This window comes from Oncorhynchus kisutch, linkage group LG3, assembly GCF_002021735.2.
Source record: "Oncorhynchus kisutch isolate 150728-3 linkage group LG3, Okis_V2, whole genome shotgun sequence".
Lineage (NCBI taxonomy): Eukaryota > Metazoa > Chordata > Actinopteri > Salmoniformes > Salmonidae > Oncorhynchus > Oncorhynchus kisutch.
Genome location: NC_034176.2, coordinates 27,951,704 through 27,961,815, shown reverse-complemented (window position 1 = coordinate 27,961,815; position 10,112 = coordinate 27,951,704). Strand labels below are relative to the sequence as shown.

The window sequence follows — 10,112 nt, the reverse complement described above, 5'->3', positions numbered from 1 at the left end:
TTTTGAGTTTAGAGGAGAAATTATTAACAATATAGTAGGTCACTACCAAAGGACTGATATTGACCTCTCATTTATCCACCAGAGCGTGAAATGGGAGGATCCCCCGGATGACCAAAATAAGGTTGTGGAGAATATGAAGGATGAAACAGAGACACATGAGACTAACAAGAACAGGACAGGAGGCAAGGTAAGACATATGCTGTCCTTTACACATGTTCTGCCTACTTAGACATCACTAAATCCTAGCCTTAAAGCATTAGGAGGAGACGCTACACTGACCTTAGATCTGCTATGAGACCTATAATCTGTTGTCATGTAGGCTAAACGTAAGTCCAGTGGCCGTGCCAAGAAGACTTCCGTGGAGGAGAACAGCAGCATTGGTGCAGGTCCGAGATTACTTCATGTTGGGTGCAGGTTGTGTTCAAATTCATCAGCACTGATCTGAGAAGATAGTATCTATATAGGTGAAAGCAATATAGTGGAGGCCCGCAGAGAGATGTGCTTTTACCTGTCCAGTGCAATCAAATCACTAAAGGTGAAGGAAATTAGGGATCAAGTTCAGATTCAACTTTAGATTTCTCTTTGCGGTTTCCCAGAGTCTTCTCAGACACCCGGGTGTGGTTTCCGGGAAAGGGGATCTATCATTGAGCAGCTGGAGAAGGAGGCTCAGAGGACTCTTATGCCTTCTCTCAAGATTGAGACATGCTGTGCCCCAATCCTCCTCTCCTTCCTGAGGAGTCTAACTGATGAGCAAGTCCCATGTCTTTTTCCAACCTCACATAAAACAACTCTGAATTTATAGTCATAGTGCACCTTCTAACCACAAATGGGATTTTAGACACTACACCTAACATCACTGTAACCACACCCCTAACTCTTCCTGTAAATCAATAACAAAATGTCACATGTACTTGCTAATAGCTTAATTAAATACACTTTTATTTTCCCTAACATTGCTATCTAGTGACTCCACTAACTCAATACCAGTGTGCAGGTAAAATATGTTTCCTTTCTTTTCTTTTCTCTAGCCAATGGAGAGTGATTCAGCATGGCATGAAAAATAACGTAAGTCTCTCCACATAAGGTTCTGGTCAAAAATTGTGCGCTATATAGGGAATGGTGTCATGGAATTGCTTGATTGACAAAAACATTACTTTGTTTGTTGGCCATAGCTCACATTCGAGCAGCTCTCCATGCTGTGTCTGAAGATTGTTAAAGTCGTGACCCAGACAGCCCTCCGCATTCTCCTACCAGCGCTAGCTCGTATCATGGGGGTGAACCTGAGGAGTGGGGCAACCTCCCCAGAATCCCAGTGCTCTCTGACAGGGTCTGAGGATTCCTTAGGCAGTCTGGATGAGAGAGAGAAAAGGCTGCTGACCAGTGAGATGAACTACTGGACTAAGGAGAGGAGGAGGAATGGCAGTGCAGGGTGCCGCCATAAATCCACTCGCAGAACCTCATCACCATGCTGTTCGCCTAAGAGGTATGTTCACAGCAATATTTCAACTTAATAATTGCAAGACCTGACCCATACTTATCATAAATTGGAATTCACACCTTGTAGTTTTAAGTTCTGGTCAGAAATGTTGCCACTGAGTGGGTGGGTCCAGGTGAAAGTCATTTTTAACTGGGTAAGCCATTAAGTCATCTATGAATAAATAGATCAGGTACATGCCTTTCAGAATTAATCATATTCTGATGTCGTACAAACATAAAAATCAGGCAAAAAATCATGTCAGTTGGCTTTAGGCTTCTAGAACTACGGTGGTATGAGAAGTAAACCATCAGTGCTCTAATTTGGTTATCAGGCTCACTAATGAACCAGATTAGATACCAGTTGGTCATATTTGCATGGCATAAGTGGTGATTGTGTGTTTATCTTCAAGGTCCCAGACCTCATTGCAGAGCTTGCCTGCAACTAGAGAGGCTCCCCTCATGGAGGAGCCTCTAAAGGCTCTTTTTGGGGTAACGGAAGAGATCCTCCTGATATCCCTGGTTGAGGGTCACTCCAACCCCACCTCCTCCAGCTCTTCCGATTTGAGCTGTGCTATCGTGGGAGAGGTAGTACACCAGCTTAACTCTGGCCTCTCAGTGGCCATTCAGGCCAGCTCGGGGAATTGCCCCCCTATGGACAGTCAGGACATAGCAGCAGGCAAGGAAGTCATTCGGGTAGTCTCGGTGCAGATCCTGGCCGAGCTACAGAGCCAAACGTCTGAGCCAGAGTGGGTAGGGTTTATCGAGCCCCTCATGGACCCTGTGACCGATGATGTGCTGGATGCCATTGTCGGCACAATGGACAAAATGGCACAGGACTTCAACATCCTATTGGATCTGGCCAAGAAGATGACAATCTTGGGGTCTAAATTTCTGACCAATCTTCAATGTGACCTTGATGTTGAGTGTCCATCTGGGAAAGAAGGGACCACTCACTTTCTCAAAGAGACTGGATCCTCTACCAGTGTGGTGGCCAGAAAGATTCAGACCCTCTCTAGCCCCGACTTTCAGTCTAAAGCCCTGAAGGCGGTGAGCACCATACTTACAAGGAAAGTCAGCAGCTCTTCTGGCATGGCTCCTTCCTCTAGGCCTTCTAGTGCTGCTCCTAGCCTTACTGAAGCTCCCCTGAATACCAGCTGCATAGCCCTGACACCTGTAACCTCCACTGCCACAGTGATTGTTAAGGCATTTGTGGGAGGCATGGAGACGATAGCATCATTTGAAGGCACATGTGAAGCAGTTGATTGGCCAGTTCCTGTAAATGACCACAAAACAGGATCTTCACAGATGATAACCTTCTCTCTAGCCCGCACACTCTACGGCCGTATACGAGCAAAGCTGAGGGACCTTTTAACTCTATCCGCTCGAGAAGAAGTTGTGGCTAAGGATGCTTCTCTTCAGGAGTCTTCAGACACCCTGGAAAAGGCAACTGTTTCAACTGTTGAGGTCCAGTTACCCAGCACCGAACTTAGTAGAGTTCCCAGTGAGAGCCAACCAATACCAGCTCTCTGTCTCTCCAATCTGGATACCAGTACTCAAGAAGTTCTTAGCAGTGTTTTTTCCATCTACAAGTCAGAGTTATCAAAAGTGGAGAGTAAATCCTTGGCCGTTGTCAGTTCATCTGATGAGTCCCTAGAGGCTTGTTGGTTTGTTGATAGTGTCCTATCAAAGCTCGATGACTATACTATTTCCCAGTCACCCTCACCCAATGAAGACTTGAGCGTGAGTACTCAATATTCTCAACTGAGCTCAGAAGAGAGTGTCAGAATCACAGAGTCCTCTACTAGTCTGATTCAGAGCATTAAGAAGCTCTCTAGCAATGACTTCCAGACTCAGGCAGAAGAGGCAGTGAGTAAAGTGCTGATGAGATCCAGTCATTCCTTTATCACACAGATCAGCCATACTGGTCTTCAGAAAAGTCTGCAGGCTGGCTTATCATCTAGCTCACCATCAGAGATCCATGTCCTTTCAGAATCCATGTCCTCCATGTCCTCTGAGAATACAGCCTCTGGATTAGTGGAAACCTTTGTCAAAGGAATGGCGACTATTTTCCAGAAAAATGAGTCCACTGACACTGTGCTACTGGAAAGAAGTGGGAGAGTTTCGCAGTGCTCCCACGGGGGCTCCCAACTGGATGATACTGAATTGAGTGTTAAAATATCAGAGGAGAAGCTTTGGTCAACAGCTAAGACCATCTGCGTCAGTATGAAGAACACACTTAAGGATTTCTTCACAGGGCTGAAGCCACCCGGATCCGAAAGGACAGAAAATGCTTCTTCCAAAGAGACCCTTGGGGAAATCCTGGTTGCTATCCAGAGTGAAATCTCAAACTTAGGGCGAATGAAGGATTCCAGGGAGCTCCTTCAGATCAATGATATGGTAGGAACTATGCTGAAGGAGGTTGAGAAAAGTGAGGATGACAGTGAACAAGTCTGCCAAGACATCCCTAGAACCTGTTCATCTTTGTCCACTTCTTTAAATGGTCGTAGTTCCTTGTCCAGCTCTTCAAAGAGTCCTAGGTCAGAGTGTGAGTTAGAGATCAACCTCCCTGGCACTCCCATCCCTGACGAAGTGCCTTTTGATCTGACCTGCCCCATCGTCAGGAGCTCCTGCATCGACACCAGGGTCTCTAAAATGCCAGAGATTTCTTCAAGTGACCTAAAGACAAAGATGATGGCACACACAGATGAACCCCTGCATCGTAACAGTCCAATGACTGACAGCAGTCGACCACCGAGTGCTAAAGCCTCTTTTCGATCCTCCACTCCGTCTTTCACCAGCAAGGGAACCTCTTTGGTACCAAAGGGAGATGGGATTGACATTGAAGAGAAGGAGGAGTGTATCCCCAGCAGCTCTGGCCATCTGAGGGAGCTCTTAATCACCCCGGACATCAGCAGTGCCTCTGCATTCCCACTACAGTACTTGATGGACTCCAGCAAAGATGATGTCATCTGTTTGGTCGCCATACTGGTGATAAGGTTGCTATCGGAGATCAGACCCTCAACCCTAGATGGACCCTCCCAACAGGCAGCAGACGTGACAGAAACATCTCAGCAACTCATCAGACAAGTCCTGTCTGAGTTCTGTGCTGCATCTAGATTCTCCAGGACACAGGCATATTCCCAGAACCTGAACATCCAAAGGGTGTTCAGAGGTGTACATAAAAACCTCATGGAGGAGTTTGGCTCTTATAACACCCTGCAAGCAGCTATTTCCTCCCAGGACCCTGCATTTGACAGAGTCCTGGTAAAGTCCTTGACCCAGCAGCTGGTACAGGGATGCAAGGAGGCGTCAAGACCAGCTTCTGCTGCAACAAACCCATCAGACCAGGCTGAGACAGAGAGGGGGGCTGAGCAGAAAGCAAGAAGGAGCTTCCTTTGCTTTTCAATGACCAAACTCAGGATCAACTTCAAGGTATAGCAGGGAGTTAGCATTTGTTTTTGGTTCCAGTTAGGTGCTGATGTTATTGATGTTATTGATATGATAAGACAAATACATGAGATAAATATGTTTTATTAATCACTAAATTGTTGCCTTGGATTCAGAAGTGTTCCATTTATTTATTTATTCTCTGTACCATTTTCTTTACCTTTCTTCTGTTAGCGTTCCAAGAGAGGAAACAAAAAGGACTGCCATTCAGTCCAGGAACAGACTGAGATTCCCTCTACTGATGGACATTGCATAGGTAAGGACTTTAGAGCTCTGCTATAGCTTGTAGTTTTGTTTAGGTGTGTGTTAGAAACATAGGTATGCCTACCAAACTCATAGCACTGTTATTTTTCAACGTTACTATATTGCATCTCTCTCTCTCTCTCTCTCTCACCCCATCCATTTCTCTTGTGTTTCTAGCTCCAGTTGGAGTGGTTTCTCCCTCCATCTCTCAGCCTGTCAAAAAACGATCCTTGATTGTCAGGGTCTTTTCAGCAATGATGAAGCCATTCAGGTGCTTCACCAAGAAGAACCTGTAACCTGTTATGCTGCATGAAGAACTACTTTTGTAACAGCAAGACTTTTGACAAGAGGAATTTCTGCATGTCTACCCTTTCAAAGTATATTTGATCAAATAAATAGCAATGATTTTACAAGAATTTCAAGTGTTTTGGAAGATTAGTAAAACTGAAGCAGCTTTTCTCAGATAAATGCACTAGTTCTCCCTTGGTTATACATTTATTGTGCAGTTTTTGAGTTGGCAGAACTTGGGGCAGCAGGTAGCCTTGTGGTTAGAGCGTTGGGCCAGTACCTGAAAGGTTGCTAGGTCAGATCCCTGAGCTAACAATGTAAAAATATGACGTTCTGCTCCTGAACAAGGTAGTTAACCCACTGTTCCTAAGCTGTCATTGTAAATAAGAATTTGTTCTGAACTGACTTGTCTAGGAAAATAAATAAACTAACCACAGCTTGACTCTAATGCAATAGTTGCTGCATAGACTGTCAGATAACCAGATGTTGTCTATTAATTTAGTTTGATTGGTAAGAGCTTATTAGCAGCAAGGGGAAAACACATAGAGGAGAATTAGCTATCTGCAGCTAGATGTTTTCTATATGTTTTCTATATGTTGAAAATATAAGGTCCAAAAGTTGACAGTGTATGTCAGAGCAAAAACCAAGCCATGAGGTCGAAGGAATTGTCCATAGAGCTCAGAGACATGATTGTGTCAAGACACAGATCTGGGGAAGGGTACCAAAACATTTCTGCAATATTGAAGGTCCCCAAGGACACAGTGGCCTCCATCATTCTTAAACGGAAGAAGTTTGGAACCACCAAGACTCTTCCTAGAGCTGGCCGCCAGGCCAAACTGAGCAATCGGGGGACAAGGGCAGTGCAGTGGAGCAGCAGTGCAGTGGAGTAGCTTCAACAGCCATAGGCCCAGGGATTTCACATCACATTCCATGATGTAATGCAGAATACGGCTTCACACAGAACAATCACCAAACCCATAAGATAACACTTAGCACAGCACAGCCAAACATCTATGAAGAATGTTTGAACTACAGTACTTGAAGAACGATCTGGCCTTAATGGCCATGTACACTTTATAATCTCCACCTGCACAGCCAGAAGAGGACTAGCCACCCCTCAGAGCCTGGTTCCTATCTAGGTTTCTTCCTAGGTTCCTGTTTTTCTAGAGAGTTTTTCCTAGCCACCGTGCTTCTAAATCTGCATTGCATGCTATTTAAGGTTTTAAGCTGGGTGTCGGAATAAGCATTTTGTGACATCTGCTGGTGTAAAAAGGGCTTTATAAATAAATTGTACTGATTGATTGATGATTGATTGTATGAAATGGAGTAGCATATATCCATCATGTAAAATGAACATTGAGCACTGTCTCCATGGAGTATAGCACTGCAGCCTTAGGCAATGTATATTTACATGGTGCATAACATTATCTCATATCACATGCATGGCAAGACATGATTGATGTAATTAGATGCTCTGGAGAGATCCCACCCTCCTTCCCCGACACATGTAGAATGCTTAGAAACCACCAGAAACCTGTGAAATAGATCAACAGATGATGTTTTATCTCCTCTCAAGGTCTGTTGGTTTACAGTATCTCAGAATTAGGAACTGTCATATCCCATGTGATATGTCAAAACAAGTTGATGCATGTGTTATCATGTTGCATTGGGTTTGTATTTGTATTTATTGTGGATCCCCTTTAGCTGCAGCAGCTACTCTTCATGGGGTCCAGTAAAATGTAGGCAGTTATACAATTATAAAAACATTCCTAAACATTCACAACAGATTTCACAAAATCCATGTTCCTGTTTGATTTCGGGGTAGGCTGTCAACAGCATGTACTGTGACACTATGATATGTATTCTGATCAAGTCAACAATACTTCTAGGCATATCTGACGTCATGTATTTGATATCTTTATGTGAAGGTTAATGTCCATATTGACATCAGTTCATTGTGTTTGAGGACGGTTCACTGACGGGGTTTCGAGGGATACGATTAGATTAGACGAGTTTAACAGTTACAGAAGAGCTCAGTAGCCTATCAGAACAGCTGCAGTATCAGAGGCGCAGAGCCTTAATTAACGGGCTACACATAATGGCTGACGACAGCCAGGTAAGGTTAATTTTAGCCTACGTTTTACGAGCTTTACAGTTGTCCTAATTCCATCTTGTTCTAATGGCAAGTCTGCCTTAAGTGCAGAAACGATGGTTGATATTAGAAAATAAGTATGATTGGAAGTTTAGGCAAGTAATTCCAATTGGGGAATTGTTGTGGGATGTTAGCATAACATATTGTGCGTGTGGCATTCGTGCCATGGAGGATTGGGCAGGCCGGCAGGTTGCTACAGGATCCTAGTATCATGTATGTTATAGAGATCAGATCTGGCTGACTTTTTCACCTGAACTGCTCATTGGCTGTCCATAATGAGCTCAGCGAGCAGGATGTGTAGCTGGGCTCTGCAATAATTAGCTCCCAGAGCAATTACAAATACCTTTCGTTATTTTAAAAGCGTCATTACAACTAGCAACATGACAGGCAGTCACCTCTAAGCAGGACTCAGTAGAAACGCTATGTGTTGGATTTGTCCATGTCTCGCTAAATTAACCTAGCTACCAGAACAGATGTGGAGAATTTATACTACAGTTTTAAGGGATCTCTCTGAAGGTTTTAGATGATACAATGGTGCTTCGTCCTCTGGATGAAGAACCATACATCTCGGCTTGGTTTCATTGCATTATTATTTGGGGAACGTTGACATGCCATTTGTGTTGACGGATGGATGAAAATAATATAATTATAGTATCGTTATACATAGGTTAGCAGACAAATCCGCATGAGATACCCATAGAACTGAGCCCTGCTCCATTTCAGCACCATGCCGTGGTCTCAGGTGCTGTCCAGACTCGAAACATTTCAGCACCATGGCACGGTCCCTTGACGCCAAGAAACGTGTCAGCACTATGCAGCGGACAGCTCCATAGTGATGAAATAGTTCAAGCCCCCTAGAACATAATTGATTTTAAATTATTCTAGGTGCAAGTGGTTATAATTTATTGCATGTCCTAGTTTTGCAGTTTTGCAACCTCAGAATTATAGCTAATGGATGGCAGCGAGTTACGTTTTTGTGCATGGCGATGAATAAGGATGCTTGGTAAACCATAAATTAAACGCAAAAACGTGCACTTACAAATATTTTCGTTTGGCAGAACTTTGACAAGCTATGATCTGTTTTCTAATGACATTGACAGTTCATATAGACATTAGACTTAGGCCTAATTGTGACATCATGTGTGTATGACATCTTTAAAGAATGCCCTGGCTTGAGCCAATCGGTATCGAGTATTCAACAATGCTTTGGCATAATTCACTTCAGTTGTCTGCCGATGGTTCACTGATGTTTTTTCAAATGAGGTATTAGTATTTCCTCTAAACAGCCTACAACAATAAGCTACACATCATGTCAGATGACAGCAAGGTATGGTTCATTTAGCCTATTTTGAGTTTAGAGGAGAAATTACTAACAATATAGTAGGTCACTACCAAAGCAATAGGTCTACCTGTCCAGTGCAATCAAATCACTAAAGGCGAAGGAAATTAGGGATCAAGTTCAGATTCAACTTTAGATTTCTCTTTGCGGTTTCCCAGAGTCTTCTCAGACACCCGGGTGTGGTTTCCGGGAAAGGGGATCTATCATTGAGCAGCTGGAGAACGAGGCTCAGAGGACTCTTATGCCTTCTCTCAAGATTGAGACATGCTGTGCCCCAATCCTCCTCTCCTTCCTGAGGAGTCTAACTGATGAGCAAGTCCCATGTCTTTTTCCAACCTCACATAAAACAACTCTGAATTTATAGTCATAGTGCACCTTCTAACCACAAATGGGATTTTAGACACTACACCTAACATCACTGTAACCACACCCCTAACTCTTCCTGTAAATCAAGAACAAAATGTCACATGTACTTGCTAATAGCTTAATTAAATACACTTTTATTTTCCCTAACATGGCTATCTAGTGACTCCACTAACTCAATACCAGTGTGCAGGTAAAAAATGTTTCCTTTCTTTTCTTTTCTCTAGCCAATGGAGAGTGATTCAGCATGGCATGAAAAATAACGTAAGTCTCTCCACATAAGGTTCTGGTCAAAAGTTGTGCGCTATATAGGGAATGGTGTCATGGAATTGCTTGATTGACAAAAACATTACTCTGTTTGTTGGCCATAGCTCACATTCGAGCAGCTCTCCATGCTGTGTCTGAAGATTGTTAAAGTCGTGACCCAGACAGCCCTCCGCATTCTCCTACCAGCGCTAGCTCGTATCATGGGGGTGAACCTGAGGAGTGGGGCAACCTCCCCAGAATCCCAGTGCTCTCTGACAGGGTCTGAGGATTCCTTAGGCAGTCTGGATGAGAGAGAGAAAAGGCTGCTGACCAGTGAGATGAACTACTGGACTAAGGAGTGGAGGAGGAATGGCAGTGCAAGGTGCCGCCATAAATCCACTCGGAGAACCTCATCACCATGCTGTTCGCCTAAGAGGTATGTTCACAGCAATATTTCAACTTAATAATTGCAAGACCTGACCCATACTTATCATAAATTATTAACTTGGAATTCACACCTTGTAGTTTTAAGTTCTGGTCAGAAATGTTGCGACTGAG

The 10,112-nt window shown here is 43.8% G+C and overlaps 1 protein-coding gene across 1 annotated transcript; it reads left to right on the top strand.

Annotated features, from left to right (window-relative positions):
• Nucleotides 1-378: 378 nt before the first annotated feature.
• On the top strand, nucleotides 379-5,240 carry LOC116371030 (uncharacterized). Its single transcript, XM_031819942.1, has 5 exons — nucleotides 379-750; nucleotides 1,029-1,065; nucleotides 1,173-1,483; nucleotides 1,887-4,908; nucleotides 5,098-5,240. The coding sequence occupies exons 1-5, from the start codon at nucleotides 680-682 to the stop codon at nucleotides 5,203-5,205; spliced, it is 3,549 nt and encodes a 1,182-aa protein (XP_031675802.1). The 5' UTR covers nucleotides 379-679; the 3' UTR covers nucleotides 5,206-5,240.
• The last annotated feature ends 4,872 nt before the right edge of the window (nucleotides 5,241-10,112 follow it).

Bases quoted from the DNA above. Each gene is read 5' to 3' on its own strand.
- LOC116371030 (XM_031819942.1), top strand. From the start codon at position 680: ATGCCTTCTCTCAAGATTGAGACATGCTGTGCCCCAATCCTCCTCTCC. The intron at 1,066-1,172 runs GTAAGTCTCTCC...TGTTGGCCATAG, and splicing joins AGCATGGCATGAAAAATAAC to CTCACATTCGAGCAGCTCTC. The intron at 1,484-1,886 runs GTATGTTCACAG...TTTATCTTCAAG, and splicing joins CCATGCTGTTCGCCTAAGAG to GTCCCAGACCTCATTGCAGA.